Source organism: Calypte anna, chromosome 4A, assembly GCF_003957555.1.
Source record: "Calypte anna isolate BGI_N300 chromosome 4A, bCalAnn1_v1.p, whole genome shotgun sequence".
NCBI lineage: Eukaryota > Metazoa > Chordata > Aves > Apodiformes > Trochilidae > Calypte > Calypte anna.
The window spans coordinates 17023082-17049924 of NC_044248.1; the positions used below are offsets into that span (position 1 = coordinate 17023082).

The following is a 26843-nucleotide window of genomic DNA, read 5'->3' on the forward strand; positions in this document are numbered from 1 at the left end:
TAGCATAAACCTTAACCTATAATATTTAAAGTTATTTTTAAACTGTTTGCTTTTTACTTTTAAATTCTATATGATCACGGCTAATTGACTAACCCAGACTTTAACGTTCAATTTTAAGTGTTGAACTGCAGACATGGTTTTAATTCTGTGGTATTAGGTTGGCTCTGGCATTTCTTTCCTTGATGGATTTTGGGCTTGCAGTTATTTTACTCAGGTGTTTTTTTGTTTTTCTGTTTTGTTTGTTTTTTTTTTTCTTTCGTCTTTACCTTCTGAATTATTGTAAAGTATTTATAATTTGGAATGTCCATTGCTTCAATCTTTGCTAAACATAAGGAACCATCTACAGGAAAAATAATTTTGTCAACAAAATACACACACTTGTGTGACGTACATTTCTTAAGCTTGAAGAACATTACCACACATCTCAATATTAATGAAGCAAGCAGATTTCCTTCTTCTGATCCCAGGCTGATAAGCTCTGTGATACTGTGCTATAAACTATTTCTTTCTGCAGGGAAAATAACCCAGATCTTTTCCGTCCAGTTCATATGCTTTCAAACTGTTGTACTCGGGTGAAAAACAGCTGTCACAGCTTGGATGCTGTGAAAGCAGGTGTGGGAATTCAGAAGGTAGAGGGGGAGTGCAATGCTTCTGAAGAGTACAGCTGGCTGTTGGATCACTGGATTGTCATGTTGCCTATGCCATTGTCCCTATGCTGATTTTCAAGATTGTATTACTTGAGCATGGGAAGTACCACTTTTTAAAAATTATTATTTTTTTCCCCCAAAGCCATTGTTTTCAAAACACCTTCTCAATGGCATATGATAGTCAGTGTAACTTCCTTTCAATCTAGATACAGCAGACACTGTGACCTGCTCTAAAGGTGGCCTGAGCTGTGATTAAACTTCCTCAGTGCAGGAAGGACAGGGAGCTCTTGGAGCAAGTCCATGAAATGGCCACAAAGATGATCAGAGAGCTGGAGACAGGCTGAGACAGTCGGGGTTGTTCAGCCTGGAGAAGAGAAGGCTCTGGGGAGGAGACCTTACAGCAGCCTTCCAGAATCTGCAAGGGCCTACAGGAAAGCTGGGGAGGGACTTTTTAAAAGGACATGCAGTGATAGGACAAGGGGTAATGGCTTTAAACTGGAAGATGGTAGATTCAGGTAAGACATTAGGAAGAAATTCTTGTATGAGGGTGCTGAGACACTGGAACTGTGGATGCCTCCTGCTTGGAAGTGTTCAAGGTCTGGTTGGATCGGGCTTTGAGCATATGGTCTGGTGGGAGGTGTCCCACTGCAGGGGAGCTGGAAATGGTTATCTTCAAGATCCATTGCAACCCAAATCATTCTAAGATTCTGGAATTAATTTGTGGCTGCTAGTATTTGCTTTTATGAGTATTACTGTAAAAGAAGCCTGGTTTTGATTTTGGGCAATACCCCTACTTTGTATACTTCCCCTGTTGAAGAGAGGAAAGATTCTGGTTTATCTGTATGAATACAGAGGACCTGTCTTTTTGAAACTAAGGTGTGATGGTTGTTGTAGAAGAGTTGTAGAATATACATGTGTAACCCCTCTGAGCCCATCATGACTATGTAACCTGTTTTTGAAGTAACAGCTTAAAATGTGTTTTGAAGTGCCCAGAATTGTTTAATTTTGAAGGTGATACCTAATTTATATAAAATCCTAATATAAAAATAATTTTTTCTATTTTTTTAAGAGTACAGTCTAAAATTAGTGTTTAATAATCGTTTAGAATAAAATGTTCAGTGTTCATAGATTGTTACCTCACTTCTTTCTCGAAAGACTCATTGGTGTTTAGGCTGAACAACAATGGAAATTTTAAAACTCATATTCCTGAAAGCCTGGTCTGGTCTGGCAGTTAACAAAATGACTCGTACCTTTTAATCTTGCCTTGAATTGAAGGTTGGCTAATAAACTCATTTTTTTGCAGAATGATTCTGCTTAATATTGCTTGACTAGCTGAGATGGAACTTTATTGAGCACTTAATGCAGGCAAAAATCTATCACCTTGTTCAAGATGCAAAATCTTCCTATCAGATCTTGGTTAAAAGATCTATATTGTCTTTCACTTCATATTAATAGGTGTATCTAAAGTTGGAAGTTCTGTCTTTGGTACTTCTGACTTAAATTTGTATTTCTGTGGTGGTGGATTGATGACAGCATTAAATAGGTAGCAATTAATGAATGATGCTCTCTAGCTAATATAATAAATGAAATATACTTTAAATGAAAGGAAGATTTCTTTTTTTTATTATTCACTGTGACTAGAGAATTCTATAAACCTGTGTAAAATGTACACTTGGAGTAGACAGTTCCTTCAGATCCTCTTCTAAACTTCACAGCTGTGTGGTTCACTGTATTGGGGATCTCCTATTTAATGGTGACTTCTGTTGAATATTAGATTCTGGGTCATCTGAAAGTGTATTTTGTGAACATTTATTTGAAATGCTAGGGATGGAAATGTGGGAATTATGTTTTTGACCTTACTTGCATTTTGCATCAGCTGCTGGGCAAAGTCACAATGTCTCACAGTAGAAATGCTTTAGTGCATTAACTGGGCAGTGACACTTGGCACATACAGTTTTTCATACATGGAACAATTTTGCTTGGAATACATCACTTGATATATCGTAAGTCTCTAATTAGAGTGTTCCTATGCATGAATTCTAGTGGGGTAGCTAAGTTACTTTTAGTTTAAATAGGAATACTGTCGAATAGTTGGCTGTCTTTGATCCCTGTCAGGTGTTTTGTGTCCAGCTCTTGAGATTCTTGTTGGTTTGCATGTGCCCTGGCTGGATCACAGTTGATCTTTTTTGCAATGTAATTACTTTCCAATTTTGCCCTTGACACATTTCTAGTAAAAATGGGAGATTCAAAAGAATGGAGAAAAATTAGTTTGTGGTTTTTTTGCAACTGAAGCAGACACAAGTGTTTTATTTTTGAAACATGGAAGGAAAGTTAACATTTATGTTATTGGGCTTCTCTTACAAAGTGTTGGCTTTGGTCTTAACAGCTGCTTTGTTGTGAATTTTGGTTCATTATACAAAAGACATGTTTCAGCTGTGTAAGTGTATTCCAGTCACTTAGTTTTGCAAGAAAATTAGGATAAAAGCAAGATGTGTGTATTAATAAAATTATCTTTTTTAAAAGTTAGCATGTTTAGTAATGGTTTTATGTTACATGGTACTTAGATTAGTTTTGGAATTGATGGAACTGAAGGACTGAGTAGGTAGAAATTATAATGTGGTTTAAAAAAAATTTTTAATATAATTTTGCATTTAGCTATGGTTCCATTTTGCTGAGAGTCATCCATGCCTGAAGGAAAATGCATATGTAGGATATCTTTTTGCAGATTTCACTTACCGTTTCCACTCATCATTGAAAATGCTGATGCTCCATAAGTGTTGAGATGGCTTTTATTTTATAGTCATGTGATGATTTTATTAAACAACGAGAACATACGAAGATCTCTGCTGCTACAGCTGGAAACCAGGGAATTTAAAACTTCTTTTTTTCCTCTCTAGATTTTCAACTGAATTCTCACCTATCAACACTGGCAAATATTCACAAGATTTACCACACCCTCAATAGGCTGGTAATGACTTACCATTTTCTGTCAGCAGAATAGTTAGGGCTTTAGACCAGAATGTTTTGTGATTTAAATAATAAAATGATTATTAAAAAAACCCCTATTGCTGCCTTTTGTCTGAGAGGCAGTTGGCTTTGAGTCAATGAAGAGATAAGCAGTAATATCAAAAGGTGAAAGATGATACTCCTGGGGGTCAGGGTTGAGTTTGAGCACATGGGATTTAGGTGTTGTTTCTGTAGAACAGAATTCCTAGATCCTTGATGGTAATCATCATCATTATCTGATGTCTCTTATGGAAACATCTCTCATGTCTCTCTCTTATGTCTCTTATGGAAAACATACTGATTGAACAAACTGTCCCCTTATAACCATGCAAAAAGTGAAACAAGTTTTTAAAAAAAAACTGGCCCTGCTTGTTTACATTTTTTAAAATTGCTACCATAGCTGGAAATGCTGACATAGCTTCTATTTGTACACAGCAAATTTAGTAGAAAAGACATTGCCTAAAAAAGGGGCAGACTCATTGCCAATATTTCAGTTGTTTTTTAATCCATTTTTATTAGAACACTTCTATACTTAATCAAAGTTGTAAATTGTAAAATAGTTCTTCTAATGCTGTATTTAATTATGGACTTGTTCAATACAACAGTGTAAAATCCCCCATAAAGTGGATAATTTCCAATCTTGAAACATATTTTGATATATTTTTGATTAAAAAAAGTCAATATTTTTCAAATTATTTAAAGATGATCACTGAACTGTCTCGATACATTTGCAAGGGTAACTTCTTCAATCAATATCAACTGAAAACATAAGGGCTTTGCAGTCCTAGCTGTATGCTTCTTAAGTAATTAAGATGAATATTAATATCAAATAAAGGTTAAAGACATGCCTGAATAATTAAGTTCACCATCTTGTTAAACTGTATCATTCCTTCTCTTTTGCAGAATCTGACAGAGGACGTTGGTCAAGACGATCACCAGACAGGTATTTAATAGGGGTGTAATAGAATGAAGCAATTTAGACATGCTTCATCTAAGAAGACACTGACATCACTGAAGATTATATTTCAGAATGTTAAAGGAGTTTTAGAAAACAAATAGCAGGAATTTTTCAAGTTTTTTTCAAAGCAGATACTCATGCTTTTAATTTATTAAGTTGTGGAGGTCTCTTGCAGTTTTAATCAGTATCTGACGTTTTACCATTTCTTAGTCTAAATACTTTAAAAGTCGTAATGAGAAATTTCTCTCACTCCTTGGAATCAACCCATTAGACTAGCAGAATATCCATGTTACTTACAGTGTTTTGACTCTTGAAAGATTGTTAGTGAGAACAAAGTTATAAGCAAGACCTCTTGGGGTTATTGTAATGCCTGTGACCGAGTTTAAATGCTGTGCTCCAAACAAGTCAGGTGTTTTCTTTAGTGGTTTTGATGGAGATTTTTTCTGTGTCTTGTGAAGATTTTCAGTGTCTAAGGGCTATGTATTAGCCCAAACCTGCTCTTGTTCAGTAAAATGTCATTATTTCTCAAGGCATGCATCTCGGTGCCTGTTTACTAGCTTGCTGCCATTCTTGATTCATCAGCATTTGTGCTTTGTGACTTGACATCTTGTAGCATTTGTTATCTCATTTTGACGTTATTACTTATGAGCTAGTGTCTTCCTTGATTTCTTTTTCTTCCTTCCTTTCTGTGTTTTAGGTATGATACCTAAGGAGAAAGGAAAAATAATTTATTGGCTTCAAGCCCTGATCTCAGCAGAACTGTTCTTTAAACTGACCATATCTATTCTACCATCTGTCTCAAAGTTCTTCCCTATCCTGAGGTGCTGGCTATGTTTGCTGATGTTACCTTGAGCGTTTCAGAAAATGGAGAGAGCTGTCAGCTCTTCCTGGAGATTTCTGGTACACATTTTTAGTCTAAAGCAGTGAGTAAGAGATGCATGGGATTGCATTGTTTGGGATTGGACAGAGGTCACTTAGTGGTTATATACACTCTTCCATCCTGTGACAGGTGACTGTTTTCATGGTTGAACTGTCTTACCCTGGCCACAAAAGGCTTCTGTCAGATATGTTCCTTCTGTGTGGTTAGTCATTTGATACTTGAAATTGGCTGATCACATAAATGAAAAACCTCTGCAAAAGAGGAAGTGGCAAGTAAGTCAAGACAGTCAAAAGTTTTATTATCTGTATGTTAGAAATGTTGTCCTCTTCCATTTCCTGGTGGAGACTTGGAATTTCCCCCTTTCTTATCCAGGTGATCAGACTAAACACAGATGTGTATGGATTTACTGTGTGAAAGTACATTTAATGGTCTTTATTTACTTACGGTTACAAAAAAGTGTTCTGAATCATTAAGGTTTCTGTCTCCAGTCAGTAAGAGTAGGTGTGCTTAAGGTATTTTGGAATTTTTCTTGTATCTTGCCTAGTGCTTCTGTAAAAAAGATCAGTTTAAGCAATTAGCTTTAGAGCTCTAATTATCTCTTAATGGAACATTTTTGAGCATGTTACTGTTTTTGATGGTCTGCTTTATACTGGCATTGATGGTATCCTGTTGCCTGCTTAGTGTTGTTTGAATTAAGCTGTTTCAAAAGCTTAAACATGCCCATTGAATGAAGTAATGGGCAAAACCCCAGTTAAGAGTGTACATTTTTGTAATAGTTGTGAACCTTCCAAAGAACCTTTCAAAGCAGAAACAAGTATGAAAAGAGAACCAGAAGTAGAGGTTGATACTGGCAGGTTCCTCATCTTCATATTCCAGGATTTCTTATGCTTCTGCCCTGTTCAGTCTTCTTGTAGAGAAAGATGAAACCCCAATGTTTGCATAACTTCCAGGTAGATTCAGTTTAAATATATGCTTGGTTTTCTTCATTAGGACAAATACACATGCAAGGAGCTATTTTGACTCTTGTGAACAGAGTACAGAGAAGTCTCCCTTGCCATTTCTGTATGGGGCTTGACACTTCTGAAGCATCTTGCTGGAGAGCTGTGTGTAAATCTGGAGAGAATTACTTTTGCAAACTCATTTCAATCTGCCTAAATTGGAACTTCCATTTTCCAGTCTTACTGACTGCATAGTAAGAAGTGTTAGAAGTGTTAAGATGTATTAATTTTTTTTTACACAATTTGTAAGAATGCATAGATGCTGTGAGTTTGAGGTTCCATGTCCAGAACTAATTTGAAGTCATATTAATAACTGTTGCAGAGGATTCTTTGAGTGTTGCCAAACCCTTCTAAGAGATTTTTATTTTTTAGTTTTGTTTTGGGTTTTTTTGTTTGTTTTTGTTTTTTTTACATTTTGAATCAAGCTTTATCCTTCAAGATTACTGTTCAGTGTGGGATGATTTAATAAATATTATTTCTGAGCTAACAATAAGCATACTGAACATCTAAATTACCTTAAGTAAATCATATTTTTCCTAAATATTAGCCAGATCTCTTTTCTGGAACTAAATCTTAAATATCTAAAAGCTAGGTGGTGGCAGTTTTAAAATTCCTTCAGTGATTTGGGAGGTAAGGTGGACCTTGCTTCAAAATTCCTGTCGTCTGTAACGATTACAGTCTCATAAAATGTTAGCATTCAGCATGCATATATATGTGAAAAATAAAGTAGGCTGTAAATGTGTCATGGGCCTTTCCCTTTTTCAGCTGTTCGTAGGGGCTAGAAAAGCAGGCAATTCAGATTCTGTAAACATTTTATTTTTCTTCTAATGTGTATATAACTTGGAAAACTCTCTCTCTAGAATTTGAAATAATAGTTGTTTTTATTCATACCTACAAATCTAGCAGCTTGTTAATAGCTAAGAGTCATGATTTGGCTATTAAACTGTGAATTACTTACCTATCCAGACTAAAATGTCTTTAAATGTGCACTAGCTGTTGGCAGTTTGTATGTTTTAAAGAACAAAGTAATATTTTCAACAAAAACAAGTCTTCATTGCTGTTCTTGTACCTTGTAGGGGGAAAAAATTACTTTTGCTTCTGCTAGTTTTTTGTTTATTGGAGAAGAAAGCCCTCTTGAGTCCAGAGCAATTCTGTAGTGTGAAATTCAAGATAGAGAAGATTATTTTTTTTTCACAACAAGATTGCAAGTTGTTTGATGTTTTGATGAGTATCTTAGCTTTCTCATCTTGCATCTGAAAAATGGTGGTAGTTAACTGTGCTTGTGGTGGTCTTGTTACATCATTAAGTGAGTAGCTGTATCTTTCCAATTGCTTCAGCATTCTCAGTTTCTAATTATTTTTCCTTTGAAACATCCCTTTACTTCAGCATCAGAAGAGCAGGATTACTCACAGACATTATCTAGAGAGATGGTGAAAATTATATGTCTGTAAATCACTTGTGTAGGGACACAGCGCGTAGAATTCTTATTTATTGACCTCAGCTTTTTGTTTGTTTGTTCTTGTTTTGTTGCTATTCTAGGAGTGTCCCTCCCTTGTGTTTATTATCTTGGGTGTTGTTTTAAATTTCTAGGGTGAATTTTAGCTCTTGAGCTGATATTTCCCTTTGGTAGCTTTGTCTCCTGCAAATAGGGGAGTACTGAATAGAACGTTTGGCAAACAACATTTATACTCGGCAGGCTTTTGGCTGATGGTGGTCTGCTCAGCAGCCATTTGGAGGCTCTACCTTGCAAATGCTAGCTTCAAGTGTCAAAAAAACAGTGAGAACTAGGAGGGTTCTGCCAGTCTCAAGTTGAGACCCAGGAGTAAGAAAATTTGAAGATAATCACATCAGAGAAGCGGTACTTGGTAAGTAAAGTTCCTGTCAAACTTTGCATGAAGTCAGAGAGAGCTGCATGTTGATGAACAGACTTTTGAGGAGTGAAATTAGTTATGAAAGGCTAGACCTTGAAGTTACATTTAAAATAAGAAAGCTCTGTGTAGCAAAGGTGAATATTTATGCCACTTAGTGAGCTATAGTGTAAAATAAGAAATCTCAAGAATTTAAACAGAAAACCCCAAACTTGATAGGTTTCAGCTATAGATAGAAATATACGATACAAATACTGTACTACCTAAACTTCCAGAGTTTATTACAGGGACATTTTAATCTCCCTTCAACTTCAATACACTGATTCTAGTAACAAAAAGAAGTATTTTTAAAGTAGTGTTTTTATATTGTGGTTTTTTTTTTTAGTTCAGCAGTTAAGACATAGTGAAAACTCGGTCAGGCCTTAGTTGTTAAGATGTTAAATCTCTGAAAGTATGTACAATAGTTTGTCTGCCTGGTGTCTGTGCGTGCTTGTGTGTGAGAAGGGTGTATGTGGGTATTTAATAGCCACTTACCAATTTCTGAGCTATCTCTTTTTTTCCTGTTTCTGCCAGTTTGAGAGCTGCAACTAGATACATTCAAACCAAGAAAGGGCACAAGTTGTTCATATGATTAATTGGAGAAATTGGGTTATGCTGAATTCTTCTCAAGCTTAAGCCTTTAAAACAACTTCAGTGAGCTCCTTAAATTAAGTCCTGCCCTTTAATGAAGAAAAGATGTCAAGCAGGAAATCTTGTGTTAAATTCTTTGGTTTGTATGGGGTTGCAGATCCAAAATTACTTTCCTGTTCTATTACCATTTTAATTTTACTTTTATTTTCATCTTTTGCTATGCTTCTATTTTCACAGCAGCCTTGCATATTTCTTTTCCCAATGAAAAAAATAGCCAAAACATACCCTGTGTGTGGAGTTGTCATTTTTTCTTGCATTTTAGCAGCATCCAATGCCTTTGGCCATCATAAATAGACTTGCTTTTTGTTAATAGAAAGGCGTTTAAAAACAAATTGCTCTCAAAGCAGTGAGGTAGCTAAAGGTTGCACTTAAGTACACACATATTTTCCAAAACAAGTTGTTCATTAGGACATGTTTTAATTTATTGAATTTAATATGTGTCTGAGTCTGTTGGCTGTCTCTAGCCATATGTCAGGTTCTGGTGTTATTTTAATTGTTTTTAGTTTGCATGGGTTTTTGTTTATAGTTTGTATAGGTTTTCACAAACTACTTGCTGGCAGTCATTAGAAACTTGGTCTAAAAAGCTATAAAACATCACGCTTTGAATAACTTATGGAAATACAGTTTTGGGGTATCATGAATTTATAGGCATAATCAGATGGAACAAATGACATTCAGCAGGTCGGGTTCTTCAGTGTTTTTAATGTAGTAGAATGCATTGGGTGTACTGTGAGTTTCTGATGGTCTTGGCTTACCTGTTTCAAATATATCTGATATTGGTGTAAAGATAAATATTGTTGTTAATTTCCTTTTGTAAGGTATTCTGGATAGTATTTCTAGAATTATATTCTGACACAGCTATTTTTTTTTTCATGTGATAGTAATTTATGAAGTGTAGTGTTTGGAAGTTTTTTATAACTAGTTATTACAATTTGAATTTACAATGCTCTTAAAACTTTCTTTCTAGAAGATAGTTTAGGTATGGCCAGACTTTCCTGGGAGGATGCTGGGGGCAAGCTTCAGGGTTAAAAAAAAATATAATAAAAAAATATATAAGAAGAATTTTTGAGTTGGAGAGAGTATTTATTAAACTAGAGAGATTATTTTTTTCCTAATAGAAATTAATATAAAGGTAAGACTGAAGAAGTCATATTAAGTGGAAAAGCTTTATTAGTTGGAACAAATTAGTTTTTCTTCATGTGAAACTTAGCTTGAACATCTTACCTAATACTAGAAAAATTCATACTTTCATATGCATAATAGTTTCAGTGCATGTTTGTAATAAAGTACATGTAGCAAAGCCTGTGAGGCTGTAAGGTTCCTTACATGTGTTTCTCCTATAACAGGAGAGAGGCTTTCACAGATACGAAGAATAGGTAAGCAAAAGATTGCTGTTAGTATGTGGTGGGAGTTGGGCCTCTGATTGCAGCCTGCTCACGTGGTATAAAAAAATAGTAAAAGTTTTATTGCTTGCTTCTGTCCTGGGATTTTAAATAGAAAATTTTGTGGGCATCTTAATAAAGCAAAGCTAAACTTGGATGCTGTTGAAGCTGAGAGAAGGCAGCTTAGGCATTGGAGTTCATGTTTTCTTGCAAGTTTCTTTGGCATTGCTTTATGTCTGGATTTTTACACCTCACCTCCTTCTTGCTGTCCTTTTAAAATTCTCTGCATAACACTTAGAACTTTGATAGCTCTTTGAGCTGCTCTTACACACACTTTCCTCAGGTGTCCTTGTGTCTTCAGTATATGAAAGTAGGACAAAATTCTGCTTGGAGTGCTAGCCTACTGTTTTCATGAGACAGCAAAGGCAATTTAACAGCCTGCTGTGGTCAGAAGGGCTGGTCCTGCACTTTTTCTAGTGCTAATGAACAGAAAGTTGTTATTCTTTTTTTCCTGGGTTAATTATCTACAGGTTTGATGAGCTGGATTTGCACACTGAAGAGTCACTAGAGAGGAGAATGTTGTTGAGAGAAGGGGAGGGAAAGACAGTCACTTAATTGGCATCAGTGTCTTGAATTGGCTGCTTCCTGCTTAGGGACCTTAATTCCTTGAGAGCTACCCAGTCCAAATGATAGAGCCAGCCACTTTTTTTTTTTTTTTCCCTTAGTATTTGCTGAATGTCTCTTCCAAATACCTCCAAAACAAGAAAGAAAACAAACAGAAAACAAAACAAAAGAACCAACAAAATGTTTCCTACCCCTTGCTCTCTGTATCATGAAAAACTTGGGGCTTAAAAGTAAAAAGGTTCCGTTTTCTAGAGGCAGGTGCTCTAGTTTTTGAGCCACATCTCTATTTCAAAAATCAGAACAACTCTTGGAAGTTCTGATTTGAATAAATGACTGAAAGTAAGGATGCCTTTTTGAGGACTTAAATACTTCTTTAAGATAGTCTCAGTTCCTGCCTTTTGTTAGATTGAAGTAGCACTATCATTAGTATACATCTTGGTGTAGTACTTTTGACATTAACTGAAATCTGGTCATAGAACATCATATAAAAGAGAGGTGGATTTTGCTATTGAAAGGAGACCATTTATTTTGTAATTTGTGTATCCACTAATTTCTTCCCTTCCCTTTATAACATGCCTATTAGTGGACACAGTTTAACTGGTCTGCAAGAGTTTCATTTCTTGTACTGGTGTTTTTAATTCCCTCTGTAGGAAGTCTCCGGTCTTGCAGTTCATCAGACTGCTTTAGTAAAGTGATGCCTCCAAGGAAAAAGAGGAGACCTGCAGCAGGAGATGATTTATCTGCTAAGAAAAGTAGACATGATGGGTATGTCCTCTTACCATGAGCTAAGATTGGTGGAATATCTAAAGTTGAATAGCTGATATGATCGTGTTTTCAAATAGCAATGGAAATGGTAATCAAATTTGCTTGGTTTCATATTGTGGAACCACAGCCTGTGATTGAACTGTGGGATATTGATAATCACATCTAAGTTCAGTTTGCATCTCACCTTTTTTGAGTTATAAAATAAGCTGGCAGTGAGCTTCTCCTCGCTCTTTGTCAAAATAGACATACTTGTTTGTTCAAAAACAACTTCTGAGAGTTCTTTCTGTATACATGCATATGATCTGGATTGGGCATTCTTGATCTACAGTCTCTCAGAAAAGTGCATGCAGTTGTAGCCCACTCAGCTCTTACTTTTAAGTCCTGCTGGTCTCTCCCTGTCATGGTGTGATTTGGTGCTGATCATGTGAGGGAAAGGTAAAGGTTGCCCAGACAAGGTGATAGTCAGTGGTGGAGCAGTGATTCAGGTGTTTCTATTAAGTTCCCTCTGAGCAACAGAAGTGTCAAGTGGATTATAACACAAGCAGTGTATTCTTTTGGAATAGGTGTTGCATAGCGGATGTTTCTGAAAGTGTTGGGTATTCAGGGTATGTATGTTCAGTCATTCCCCAGTCATTCAGAAACCATCAATTGTTCTCCTTGTGTGCAAGATGGTCACTATTAATATACACTAAATTAATTTGTTTTGGGAATACAGGACTGTACGCTTCTGAATGATAGTTACAGGACTCTTGTCATGTATATAGCCAGAAAGTTTGCCACTGCATCAGCCAGTAGAATTTGAGCTCTATTAAGTTCATATACCTGTGACTCAGAAAACCTATGCTTCCATAACAGGTATCTTCAGGAAGGTAAAAAGATGTATTTTTCTCCTAACTCTCAGCCTGAAAGCAGGTTTGCTGCTTTACTTTTTATTTTCTAGCATGAGTAAGGAAAATGCTGGTAGCCAAATTAAGCCTCTAGTTATGCTTCTGTAACTCCATTGTGTTTAATAGGGTTGTGCAACTGTAGCTGCTCTGGAATTTATTAAATGATCTGTTGATGCAGAAGAAGAGAGAGATTTCAATTCTCCCTTTCATTGCTTTGCATATGTAACATTAGCAAGAACAGAGAAGCAGAACATGTTCTCAATATTTTTGTTGCTTTTTTGAGATAACAAAATATGAAAGCTAAATATTTGATAGAGGACAACTTATTCAAAGATATGTATAAAATACAGAAATTAAACAAGGACAGAATCCTTCTAAGCTCAAAGCAGAGGGTTTCACGAAATTTAACTCTGCTTCCCTTTGCCAAGAGCCTGATGATAAAGCAAAACAACCCAGCCCCCCTAGAAAGTAAGGTGTGTGTAAGTAAGGTAGACTGATTTATGTAACTCAACTAAGAAAATCACAAGAAATTAATTTTGTAGTGTATCAGTACTGCATATATGTCATAACTTTAGGAGCTCTTTGAAAGCATAATTTGAAGGGTGGATCTAGTCTTCATTCTACTGCCTTGTAAGGCCTCATTAAAAGGAAGACCTCAGCCTGCTTTTAGAAGTGGAGGTGAAACCAGATCTGCCAGTCGTGGGCCACAGGGGAATATCATGCTCTGATATGGTTCCAATTTTTATCTGCTTTCCTTCTTGTAAAGGATTTTGGGCTTTCTTTTTTTCCCATTGTATAAATTCTTTTGTTTTGGTTTTCAGGAAAAGAGTTTTTATTTCATCATGACTGACAGTAGGAAGCTATTGGCTGAACATTCAGCTCAGTGTTGAAGATCTATTTTCTTTCAAAGAGTGATATTTTTTCTAATTTTTTTTTTTTTCCAAATCTGGCTTATGCCCCTGTAACCTTCTGTGAATGATTTGGACAAGGAGCAAGCTGTCTCCTTCCATGCTTGTTCTTGAGGCAGAGTTCATGCTTGTCTTTGGAGGTCAGACATCTCAGTTTGTCAAGCAGAAATCAGACTGAAGCTGGGAACCTCTACAGCAGTGTGCTGTAACAGGCCTAGGTATTTATGAAGCCATTTCCTCTTACATTTTATGCAGAGAATGCTGTATTCAATAAAACCAGTTTGGGTAGTGCAGTGACAGCTTATGGTATATAAGGACTTCTTGACCCTGTTCTTTACTGTTGCTTCTGTTTTAGAGGCAGACTTCCTAGAAGCTGCATACTAATGACTAGTAGCCTTCAAGGGACATAAGCCCATGTGGATTCTGTATTAAGCCAAAAAAGCTAGTTGGTGTCTGTTCTTGAATGTCTACTTTCAGTGAAGAACTACCAAGTGTGCTCTTCAGAAAAGACTATTTCCTAACAGAAATATGTCACTTCAAGGGCCTATGGAATAATGTAAGTTTTCTGTATTCTCATAACACACGCCCCAGAAGTGGCAGACGTATAGGGGAAATATTAATGAATAGGTTCAGTAATTGTGATTTGCTTTCGGTGTGATACTTTAGGTAATAGTCTGAAGATTATCAAAGGTCATTAATGGTCTTGCCATAGCTGAGACCAAATGTTCATGTTTCCTCCTGGTTTGTTCATACAGGGGAATTAATTTTTTTAGTTCTTGTCTGGATCGTGTTAGATGATGTTTTCAGTCTTCAGTATTTATGGTGTATTCCTGTACTTTCTCCCAACTGTGATACTGAGGTATTTTTGAGATAGGTATTCTTTTCAGAAAGTTTGTTTCAGAAGTGCTTTGTGGTGAAAGAGATTATTTCTAAAGACAAACACATCTGATACCAGGGAGCTTGTAATAGCCCTCCCCTTGGGTTCCAGGCTGTTAGGGATACAGCTTCATCTTGGCAACGATTAGTGCAATAATGACAATGGCTATTGAGGGAAAACATTTATAGGAACAAATCTAGTTGTTGGTGAAGTTATTTGGAAATGCTTATCTCATGCATAGATTGGTTATGGAAAACAAAGATTGCAGACATGGGATTAGCATCCTACCCTTTTATAACAGGAACTTGAATTCTGTTAATTGATGTTTATAACATCACCTTGAACCATGAATGCAGTGTTTTAATGGGAAGGAGTTCTTATACCAGATTATGTGTAATGAAAATAACTCGGTGTATTAATTTATGAATTACAGTAAGATTTATCCTGTCTTAAAGAACAGCTATTAGAAGTGACCAGTTCAGTGCACACTCATGAGAACATAATAACTTGAAGACTGTATTTTTGTGTCAGTGCCAGTCTTGACTTTATTGTACTTACAAATTTTATAGCATAGGGTGTTCTGAAATTGCAGTTAAAAATACCTTTTCTGCACATTACTCTTCCAGCATTGTATTAAGGGTCTTTAGGAAAGGTAGGCAAGTTTCATGTAAAGATACTTGCTAGATAATAATGTACTCCTCACTTTACACAATCTCTAGCCAAATACTGGCTTTTTCCATAGGGAAAATTGAGCTGCATAGCTTAATATCTTCTTTCTGGTAGTCTCATTTAAAAAATAATTCTACTTATCCCAGAATCAAGCTAATGGCAAAAAAATCTTACAACTAAGGATATTTATCTGCTTCCCTGAAAATTATGTTTTCAAGCAACTAGATTCAAGTCTAATTTATCCTAGATATGTGTATGGACCACATAAGGGCCAATTGACAGGAAAAATATATTTTATTTATTGAGTTATAAGCTCCATACTCTATAGTGGAAAAATGTAGATTTCAAAGACACATTCAGCTCACTGTTATTAACATGGGGAAATAAAATGGGAGTGTACTGACCTTGGAAGTTTATAAAAACCATTAGTTTTGGGGTTTTTTTGTTTGTTGGTGGTTTTTTCTTTCTTGGTGTTGTGGGTTTTTTTGTTTTTGTTTGTTTGTTTTCTTTTTGTTCTGTTGTTGTTTACAGCCAGCCTGTGTTACCAACTTTTATATCTGTCTAGACCTTATTCCTCCAGGTTGAGATTTTCAAGTACACACAGGTACCATTTTCCATATTTTGTACACCTTTTCAGTACACCCTTCAGAAGAAGTCTTAACTGGACATGTGACTCTCACTATGTATGCTGCCTCTTTAAGTAAGCCTGATGAAATTCAAACATAAGTTTAAAAGTTTAGAGATGATTGTAAGTCTTTAAATAGGGAGAGATAAGATATATTCATTCATAAAACTTTGCAGTCTGTTAACCCGAGGGTTGCTTTAGACAGTCTTTGTGGCTTGCAAATCATAGAACATCTCTCTTTCCCCCTCACTTGTTTCTACTACAGTATTTATAGAACTATTGCTAAAATCAGAATTGAGTGAATAGGTAAGGCTTTAAAAATATTTTCATTGTGCTGCACTGCATTCTGGAGCCACAAAGCTTGTGGTAGGCAGAGCTCTAACAGCTTCCAGTACAGCTGAAGCACGCTCAGAGCAGGAGTAGATACCCAAATTTGAGGAATGCAGTAGACTGAAGAGCATTGCCATGACCTTGTTTCTTTTGCTGGCAGTGGTCATGTACTCTTATGATGACTTTCCTGAGCACCCTGTAATACCTGGATGGAGTTTTCATGCTTTTGCTTCCCCACCAAATCAGTTACAAATGGAAGAAAATGATCTGGAAAAGATGCAGATGATGGTGTATTTAAAGAAACATGAAAGCCCTAGGTGCTTAGGTTTTTCTAGTTAGTTTGCATACATCTACCTATAGCAGCACTTCCAGTTACAAACTACATTGTCTCATATTTATTGGAGAATATTACAGTTCGTTCTTGTTAAATGGCTGTTAGATAATGAAGAAGCTAATGCTCCTTAAAGGGGTATTGGTTGTAATATAAAGGTCTTTCAAGTATACTGTCACTGTCCTGATTATGTCAGTGTCTTACACAAAACAAACATTTTTCAAGTGGAGATTTTTCCGAGTCATTCTTCCTGGATGTGTGTCTCATCTGAGAGACAATTACATACACTTTGCCCATATGTAATTCTTTTCCATGCCAGTGTAGGCAGCATTTCAGGGTTCAGAAATAGAAGGGTAATTTTAAATGCAAAGGCTTAGAGCTTGCTGCTGTCCATCAGTGACAGGTATAGCAAACATTCTGGGGAAAAAGTTCTGCACACACCTTTTGAGCTTATGTGATGAAGAAAACGCCCTTTAGCAATCCTGTTCCATGTTTCAGTGTCAGCATTCTCTGACAGAGGTACACATTATGGTACCAGAAGAAGCAGGTATACTCATTGGCCCTTTCTTTATGGAAGGTGTGTAGAGTTTTAATTTTCCCTTTTTAAAATTTTTTTGTTCTCTTCAGACTCTGGGCAGTATGTTCTTCTACTTCTCTTTGACTGGAACTCTGCAGGTTCTTCTTACAGACCATCAGTGCACAAAAAAGTTGTCAAACTTGCATTGTGTTGTTGCATCTATTTAAGGTGGTGGTGATCATATTGAGGAAGCAGAGAGCTGTTGAGGCTTGCTGTTTGAAAGTGAGATCTGTCCAGTAGACGCTTGGTACTCCCAAAGAATTTGGGAATCTACCTTGTGGACTCTGGCAGTTTGTATTTGTGTAGCAAGAGACACTGTCCTTAGAAAAGAGCTGAGGCAAATCATCTTGCAGTGTGTACTGAGAAATTCCCAAGATGTGAATAGTACTCTAAGACACAAAATGGATTTCAGACATCTGTCAAGTTCTGTTTTTCAGTTGAGACAATTGAATCTGTATTAATAATAGTTTAGAGGACACAGTCCTTGAAATCACCTTTACCCTGTGCTGCTAGGTTGGGCTTGCTGTGTTAATTGAACCGTGTTGTCCTAGGCTGTAAATCTCTTGATACTTGTCTGCTTCCTTTCTTCCATCCCCCTGCTCATCCTGCTTCAGCAAGCAGTTCACAGATCAGGAGTCTTTTGCTAATAAAACTAGATGGTTTGTCTAGGCTGGGGGGAGAAATTAATTTGGTGTTTGGACTATATAGGGAGAACATGCTTCCTTCATCTTTAAGTACAAGGCATCTCTAACACTAGGTCTGCATTGGTGTTAGCTTGATTCTGTTGTAGTCCTTTTTAAGTGATTCTTGTCTTGCAGAATATGTGATCAGCTATTAGTTTCTTTTAGGTTAGAAAAGACATCTAAGATTCATCCAGCCATTTTTGTCCCATGGTTTAGATTTTTGGCTATCCATAGTCTGCATTCATTACCAATGTGATACAGTCACCTGAACTTTTAATGAATGTAAGTCTAATTAGCTTCTAGCAGAGACTGGGGTAGCTTAATACTTTATTTTCTGGTTTCTCAAAAATCAAACCCCAGGGGGCAGATATTGAGCTTTTTGAACGACAAGTTAGGCAACAGCACATTTTGCTTGTAGTTGCTTGGCCGTGTTGGCCAATGTTGGGCACATGGGTTTACTAACTAATATTGTTGTTTTCTGCAGTTTCTAAACAGTGACCTTAGCCTTAAGCACAACAAATGACTTTCAGTCCCATGTCAGTCCTATGAAAAGTTGCTATGCATAGAATAGCAGGCTTTTTTTTTCTGTTCTCCTTTGTCATTTCTCTTGCACATGCTGCTGCCTTTGGTGTCTTGGTCCAGGCTACAGCATTTAGTTCTGCTACTTGAAGGTGCAAGAATTACTTGGATGACATAGGGTGCTGTCAGTAACTGTGTGTTGAGGGTTCCTTCCCAAATCCACTGTTAAAGTACTGACAAGTTCCTGTGTTGATGCACTTGGTTATCATCCCTTTGTAAGAAATGAGTTTGAGTTTTATGATTTATGTCTGTCTTTGGGAACCACATTAGCCTTGCATGCCATAGGTCCCAGTAGTGCTCTTAAAAACTTCTTTAATAAATAGAATAGATATGTTGACTAGCTCCTGCTGCAATCAATTTTCTTGGAGTTCCAGTTTGTATGTCACCTTTGTTTGCTACAAAGAAGGGGATACTGAGTAATTGCACATTTATCAAAGTGGCAGAATGCCTCCTTTCTTTGTTCCAAGACTTTTTTTGATTCTTCTGAATTCAGAGAAGCCTAAAAATATTGGCTAAGTCTTTCACGATCACAGCTCATTTTGCAAGTATAAGAATGTTATCAAACCTACTTAAGAAAAAGAAATATTATTTAAAATAAAAATTGTTTCAGCTCTTGACTTACATTGTCTTAGTTGTTTGCTTAGTGGGCAGTGCTGTCAACCTGTTCCTTTGCATCTGCAGTCAAGCTTACACAAAGTAGGTAACTCAGATAGAACTGTTTTCAAAATGAAAATGAAAAAAAACCTCACAAATTGTGGATATATGAATATGTGTTTCTGAAACCTGTTCAGCTAGCATTTTGCAGTTTGTTGCAGAGCAGTTTGTTTCAATACAGCACTATGGGTTTTTTTGTCCATCCTGAGGTTTCTTAAGAGATGCATTTGTCTTCCAATTAGTAATTTATAATTTTCCTCTGACTAGTATTACTTTTCTAATGGTTGGTTGGTTGTTTCAAAGGAACTATGGCAATTAATGTGATGCAGTTCTTTGAATTGCCACCAGAGTGATCTGTGGGCTTCTTCATAACTTAGAGCCAAGTTAGGTGGAGGATAGTGGGATTAGTGTACTCCAAGCTCATTAACTACAGAAATCTTTTATGTATCTTTCTAGAAGGACAAAATGGTGATGAAATCGACTCCAAATTAATTTAATCAGAATTCTCCTTGAACCAATTAGTCACTTTGTTGTCCTTCCCCAGCAAGGTTTGACAATGTAAGGGGAAGGGCTGCGTGCCTGGAACACTGAGAGTTGTACTTGGCATACACTAGAGGAGGTAGCCATTTGTTTCTTGTCTCTTTCCATCCTTTATGAGCCCAGGCTACTGCAGAGTGCTGGAAATAGCTCAGAGAATGTATATGCAGCAGTGAACAACTGCTTTGGACTGCTGAGTCTCTCTCGTCCAACAGACACAAAAGATACTGTCTCTGTTTCAGGAAAATCTAAACAGCATGGGATAACTCATCAACTCCTTCCATGCTCATGGTGTTTCAGATTCTAAATTCAGAAGATAGGTACTTTGGTGTTGTATTCTGAATGTAGTTAAAATTCCTCATGCTTCTTGTTGAAGGAGAGTGTTACCTTGCTGGTCATTTCTTGTGGGAAGGGCTGCTATGAATCTGGCTTTCTGTATAACTTGGTACCCCATGATAGTTGAGGTTCCTTGAGTTTATCTTACTGAGAACCTGTAACCTGTTCCTTGTGGTTCTGTGATAGCAGCTTACTGGCTTTAGAATAATAAAAGTGGGGGTCATTTCTATTTTGCCTTTATGCCTTTTGTAGGATTTTTTTTTTAGGAAGCAAAAAGAGGATGTGCAATTCCTTTTAGTTAATAGTCAAAGTGTATGAGGTATGTGTGTACCTGCAAGTAGGACCTGTGTTGACTGTGACATGGAATTATTCTGGGTTTAGGTCTACAGCAAAGTTGCATCCTGTCAGTTGGTTGTCATAACTAATACTGTGCACATCTTAATTTATCTTACGCAAAGCAGTTTGGGGTTGAATTTGAACTACTCTGTGTTTGTTGTAAGGAAAGTTGATGTACATAGACTGTGAATCAGTAGAAGTTTGATAGACTGAGCAAATGCAGTATTTAAGTTCAGTGATTCTTCCTCTGTTAAGCAGTGTCTCAAAAGACTGGATATGAGGACAGTAAAGGAAGAATGCTGCTTGTAGTGACTGTTAACTAAAAGATTGCTATTAAAAACTTGATTAATTACTTGTTTCTCTTTTTTTTTTAAAGTATGTATAGAAAATATGATTCGACTAGAATAAAAGCAGAAGAAATCTTTTCAAGTAAGAGGTGCTTAGAATGGTTCTATGAATATGCAGGTAAGGGTGAAATTCAAATTTTTCCTAATAACAATTTAATCTACATTGGAATATAAAAAGTATATTAATTGAGCTCTTCCAAGACCAAATATAAAGTTGTTTGGTTTTTAAAGTCTTAAAGAAGCTTTTTTTATATTTTGTGTAATGTGTAATTGAAAAGTTGAAGGGTCAATTTTGTCTTTGTTCTCTAAAAAGAATACAGAAGGTGTGTAACAAAGTATTTTGGAACACATACTTTGCAAATCTACAGTTGAAGCAAATCTACTTCTGTCTAAAATATTGTTATCTCTACAGTTTTAGAAGTTTTGTCACCTGCCATGTTAGTGCTGAACAGCATAGAATTATGCTTCAGGAGAAGTATATATTTTTATTTATTTATTTTTTTAAACAGAAGTTAGGAGAGTTTGTAACATCAGTTTTGTTCCGCTGAATCTGGTGCTTGTGGTTTCAAGCAAAGAAGTGAATAAATCAGAACATCCCATAATAGTCTTGTCTTCATACATAGTTTTCCATCACCACGTTATAGGGAAGATAGACTGAATTTTTCTTATGTAAGAGAACTCTTTTCAGTTATTATTTCTAGGATTATTCATTCTGACCTGCAGTCACAAAAGATGATCCCTTAGTAATGAATGACACTGGTCATTGCATTAATTTTTTTACACATGATTTTCTAAAGAGAACTTGAAGTATGCAGAAAAAATGCTCTCATGACTGTAACGACCAAAGGAAATGAAATAGGAGATTGATAAAATCAGGTCACATTTCAGTTTTCTTACCCTGTTGCTTACCCTTTTCTTGGATAATGTTGCTTGCAGCTTGTTGGGTTTTGCCTAGCTCTTACACATAATGAAGTGTGGCTTGTTCTATATTATAATATTTTTTCTTCTAATAAAATTACATGAACTAAATAAAATACTTTGTGAGATCACTTCTCTGTCACAGTCTGTGAAAAGAGATTTGCACAAATTCAAGCCAAATTTACCCAGTTAGATTCTCTGCCTTGATGACCAGCTTGATTTATTTTTTTACTCTAGCAAGAGGGATAACTCATTTTTGTCAAGACTTTCATGGAAACAAGGTATGAAAGGAAGGCAGTCTGTAAGAGAACATTTGCCTTACTATTGGATGCACCAAGATGAAAAAGAAAAGTGAAGAGTATGATTCTGTTTATAGTAGTCAATAACATTCTAAAAAAATTTTCAAAGAATAATCTCTTTTGTGTTTTTGCTTCATAAGTCTTCTCCTTTATATCTGCAGACAGATGACACTACGTTTGGGGGATTTTTCCCTTGTATGTCTTTACATTACAGAATAAGTCTTTCAAAAGACTATTGCATACACTGAGAGAACTGTGAGAGGATGCCATGAAAGGATGGGAAAAGATATAATAAAACCTTGTTATTTGTAGACTAGTAGGTCACCTGATAATAAAAAATAGATAGATCTTCCCTTTATAAAGCCTCTTTCTTGCACATGTGATCTTTATATTCAACAAAAGTAGGAATTTCAGCTTCTAATGTTTTTTTTATTTTTCCAAAATGACCCTATTTAAACATCAGTAAATTTAATCTAGCAAATAGTCCAAATATTGAAAATGTTCTTAAAAATAGAATTGCACAGTACAGTTCTTAAGGCCTATAAAGTTTTTTCAATAGGCCATTGTAGAAGTTGTAAATACCTTAATTTAACAGCATGTTTTAGTGCCTCTGTATTTTGAATCTTTTTTTTTCCTTTTAATTCAGCAAGGAAATGGCTGTAATTCATGTCTTCCTTCCATCTGTAGTTACTAAATTTTAGATAATGTGTGGCCATGGAATAGCAACATGAATAAACTGGAGCACAAGGTTTTTATTTTAGGCTGTTTTTTGTAGATTACGTTATATGAAGATATATGAGACAATAAGGAATGAGATTCTGGGAGTGGTAATATCTTGTATCCTGTATAGCTATGCATCACATTTTTGTGTGGTATGATAACAGTAGAAATTCAAGTCAAGAAATATGCTTCACTAACCATTATCCACTTGTTTAACATGTGGATGTTCTGCTAGTTTTAAGTGCATTCTTCAAGATGTTATTAATTTATTCTTCCAAGATTATTTTAGTAAATGTATAGAATAAAGGACATTGTCAGGAATGGAAAACTGTTTTACAGTTTTTCTGTCTCTGTTTCCAAAGGTGAGATAAAGATTTAAGTGTATCCAAGTCTGATAGTAAGTGTGGAAATATTTATTGCATGTCAAAACAAACAAAACAACTGTATGGAAGTTCATGTACTGCATGATTGCATTTGTGCTGTCAAGGTCAGACTGCTTTAATTTTCTGAGATAAGTAAAATGCATTTTGTTTGCAGGCACTGATGATGTTGTAGGGCCAGAAGGTATGGAGAAATTTTGTGAAGACATTGGAGTTGAACCAGAAAATGTAAGTCCAGAGTCCATTCAAAAGATGCCAAATCTGTTACAGTTCATATGCACCTGTCTTGTATCTCTTGTTTTTCCATCAAGAGTTAAAATATTGAGATTAAAAAAAAAAATTAAAGAAATACAAGCCAGGGAGATTTATAAACATGCTTTGAGCCAACTTGCCTTTATTTTAAACACCAAACTGTCAACCTGTAAAATCATTTTGTCTTTACTGCCACCGCTACTCTTTCACTTTCCAGGACCCTTCTCCCCTAAATAAGAAAGAGATCTTAAAAAAGGAAAGAAAACCCAGGAAACTAATGGTTGTCTTTCTTGAAACAAGGAGACAATACTGGAGATACAAAACTACAAAGTAATACTTTCTTTGGCTTTTCTAGGAGAGAAAGGGATTTGAAATATTGTGAGCAGTATTGGCACCCTCATCATGCCTTGTCAAAACACAAACAAGGAGTTTATATAATTATATATATATTCTATATGTATGTATTTAGAAGTAAATACAATTCCAAAAGGCATGGTTGTGCCTTTTTCAGTTTTTTTCCCAGTGCCTAATTTTTGCTTTTAAATCTATATTCAAGTCCCATCTTTTGCAGGATTCATAAAGCATCATTTCTGCCAAAGTAAAGAGAATTGTGGTTTCGATATATTTACTGAAAATACAGCATGTAATTTGATAATTTTGGTGTTTATTAGTATAATAAACTTTTGAGTTTTATGCAGACGTTTCTCTGTATAAGTAGGTATTCTAATTTCACATTAAAAACTGTATAGAGATGCACTAACATTAGCTAGCTAATGGCTGATTTGCAAATTTAAATGGATTATTTTATTCTCCTAATCTGCGGGGTCATTTATCCTGCAGATTTTTCCTTGCATATGTAAAAAAAGTTTTATTAAGGTTCCTAAATAGGATAGCACTCTTACGGTATCATTTTATTTCAGCTCTTTATTGCATCAGTCATTCGTGTAAGATGAAAAGCTCTCTTTCCATTTTCACAAAATTGATGTATTTGTGTGTGTGATATATGTTGGTGTCAGTTGACCTAGCTTTAGTGAACATCTGCAATTCTCTCTCATGTTCAGACCTGCAAAATTAGGTAGACTGACAGTATCACAGGGTAGCAGGATTCAGGTGGGATTGATACTAGCTTTAGAATAATAACTACAGAGAGCTTATGGATAACAAATGTCAAATGGAGCTTGTTGTCAAGTTCAGTTACTTGAATTTCAATTATTTGAATTAAATTATTTGAATTACTTCAATTTTGTAGTTGTTTTGGGAAGCCTTTTATGTTGCTTCTGCACCACCTTATCTTACTGATTAGATAATTGTGTGTGCTCCCTTGAAGCAAGGTGGCTACTGATAACTTGGGTGAATGTTCACCCTTTATCTTTCCACTGTTCTCTTTGTTTGGATTCTTGTACATGTTTGCACTTTCAGGTTTCTAAACTTTTAAAATAGCATAGCAAACATCTGAACATCCTATTTATACGAGTAAAACATTTGTCCTACCAAACTACTGCTGAATTGTAGTTACTTGAAAAATGTATTGGGTCTTTTTGTTCTTTTAAGTCTTCATTTTTTTTTCTCTTTAAAACAGGTAGTTATGCTTGTATTAGCATGGAAGTTGGATGCACAAAACATGGGGTATTTTACATTACAAGAATGGTTAAAAGGAATGACATCACTAGAGTAAGTGCTTTAAAATACCTCTTAAGGTGGTTACAGTAAACCCAGTTTTTTAGAAAAAGCAGACTTTGTTTTGACTCGTAATACTTAAAGCAGAGAGTTCTGCTATGTAGTAGAAGCCATATATTTTTTTGTTTTATTTATGGAGATATAGCCACTTAGAGACAACTTGTAACATGACAGCTGCATTCCTATACAGCTGGATTACAATGTCTGCAGTCTTCAGAAAACAAAAATGTCATGAAGTTTGATATTGTTCCTTTTCCCAAGGACATCTATCTTTGGCACTGGATTGGATGTATCTATAGATAGTAGTATGTGTTAGATCATGTGTAGTTTAAAATGCTAAATAATATAAACTCTTTCTGTGCCTCTGCACTGTCTTTTTTGTCCAGTTGAGAGTTTATCTTCATGGCCTAATTAACATAAATGTAATTGAATAATCACGTTGCATAGAGAGTTGGAAAAAGAGCTGTGTGTTATCTTCCAGAACAGAATCACTAAAACTGTGTGGAGAGTTCTGTAGTTTCAGCAAAACTAGTATTTGATGTATATTTATATTTATTTATTTACATGTGTGTTTCTATTTTTATGTGTATTTATATTCTGTGATTTGCTGGTTGTTTGCCATGTGTAGATAAGCTCTTATTTTATATCTGTTAGTGCATTTTTCTACAAAGCCAACCAAATTTTTGTCTAAGTACCAGTGTAAGACTTTGCTATTTTATCTAAATGAATTTCACTGTGATTTTAATGAAGGCATTTTATGCAGACAGACTCACAGACATGCCTTTCTGCAGGGCCCTGTATTTTGAACAGGTTGATGGGGATATGTTAGTGATTCTTTTCTTACACAGGTGTCTGATGTTTTAGAATGCAGACTCTAAATTCACTTTGTGTTTTTCTTGTAGATGTGATACTACAGAAAAATTGAGAAATTCTCTGGATTACTTGAGATCTTTATTAAATGAGCCTACCAATTTTAAACTTATATATAGATATGCATTTGACTTTGCACGGGTAAGTACTGTTGAAAACCAGCATCTGAAATTAGAACTTTACTGTCATGAGTAATAGTGGAAAGACTCTGTACTTCTGTTTTTCTGAAGATACCACTCGCTATTGCTTCTAACTAAAGCAACTGTTCTGTGATCTAAGGAAGTATATGGAAAATTCCAAAACTGGATAAGCATGTAGGATGATTGATGTTCAATGGTCTAGTGTTTTCATGTGTTTTATTACCTCTCTGCTTCAATGTATTTTAGACCCTGTTCTGTTGCAGACTGGAGCTTTGCCACTTACTTCCACTGGCTTTATAATTACCCTGTTTTTATATTTATTTTATTTTATTTGAATTTTGCAAGCATTTAAATATGTTTGTTTACAGTAGGAAGGCAGTCCAGGCATTATTGCAGGTGGTAAAAAGCTAGATATGATATAATTATTGATTTAGAAGACTGTTGGAAGGTCATTAGTTATGTTCTCATTATTTATTAAACATCCCTGGTATTGGGACCAGCACTATTTAACATCTTGGTCAGCAACACAGACAGCTGGGTTGAGTGCATCCTCAGCAAGTTTGCTGATGTCACCATCTGTGTGGATAGTCAGCAACTTGAAACTGGAAAGATTTAGGGTAGACATTAGGAAGAAATTCTTCAGTGTGAAGGTGGGGAGACACTGGAACAGGTTGCCCAGGGAAGTTGTGGATGTCGACTCCCTGGAAGTGCTCAAGGCCAGGATGGATGGGGCTTTGAGCAACCTGGTCTAGTGGGAGGTGACCCTGCCCATGCAGGGGAGTTAGAACTAGATGACCTTCAAGATCCCTTCCCATTCAAACCATTCTCTGATATTAATATCTATTTCTCTGATATTAATATCTATTTCTCCGATATTAATATCTATTTCTCTGATATTAGTATCTTTCTACTATAAGATGTGTACTGATAAGAGTTGCACCTGGTATTGAAACCTACAATATAGATAAGAATATTTCTACTTGAAGGGAGCAATAAAACAACTTTAATTTTCTGAAAAAATTTGGACATCCATCTTGTTAACGTGATAGAATGTACAGAAGATTTAACATAAAAGTGACCACAGGAAACTGAA

At 35.7% G+C, this 26843-nt stretch overlaps 1 protein-coding gene across 13 annotated transcripts in view; it reads left to right on the top strand.

The window, feature by feature from the left end:
- DCUN1D4 (defective in cullin neddylation 1 domain containing 4) overlaps window positions 1–26843 on the top strand; it is a 39875-nt gene that overhangs the window by 6838 nt on the left and 6194 nt on the right. For 8 of the 13 annotated variants that reach the window (XM_030449835.1, XM_030449836.1, XM_030449827.1 and 5 more), the window contains exons 2-9: window positions 3545–3615; window positions 4557–4596; window positions 10394–10423; window positions 11704–11818; window positions 20524–20612; window positions 22969–23039; window positions 24643–24734; window positions 25643–25751. In XM_030449835.1, the coding sequence (XP_030305695.1) occupies window positions 11748–11818; window positions 20524–20612; window positions 22969–23039; window positions 24643–24734; window positions 25643–25751 (432 nt within the window). In that variant the 5' untranslated portion in view covers window positions 3545–3615; window positions 4557–4596; window positions 10394–10423; window positions 11704–11747. The remainder of the gene's footprint in view (window positions 1–3544; window positions 3616–4556; window positions 4597–10393; window positions 10424–11703; window positions 11819–20523; window positions 20613–22968; window positions 23040–24642; window positions 24735–25642; window positions 25752–26843) is intronic. The other 5 variants (XM_030449829.1, XM_030449828.1, XM_030449830.1 and 2 more) reach the window with 2 other exon arrangements.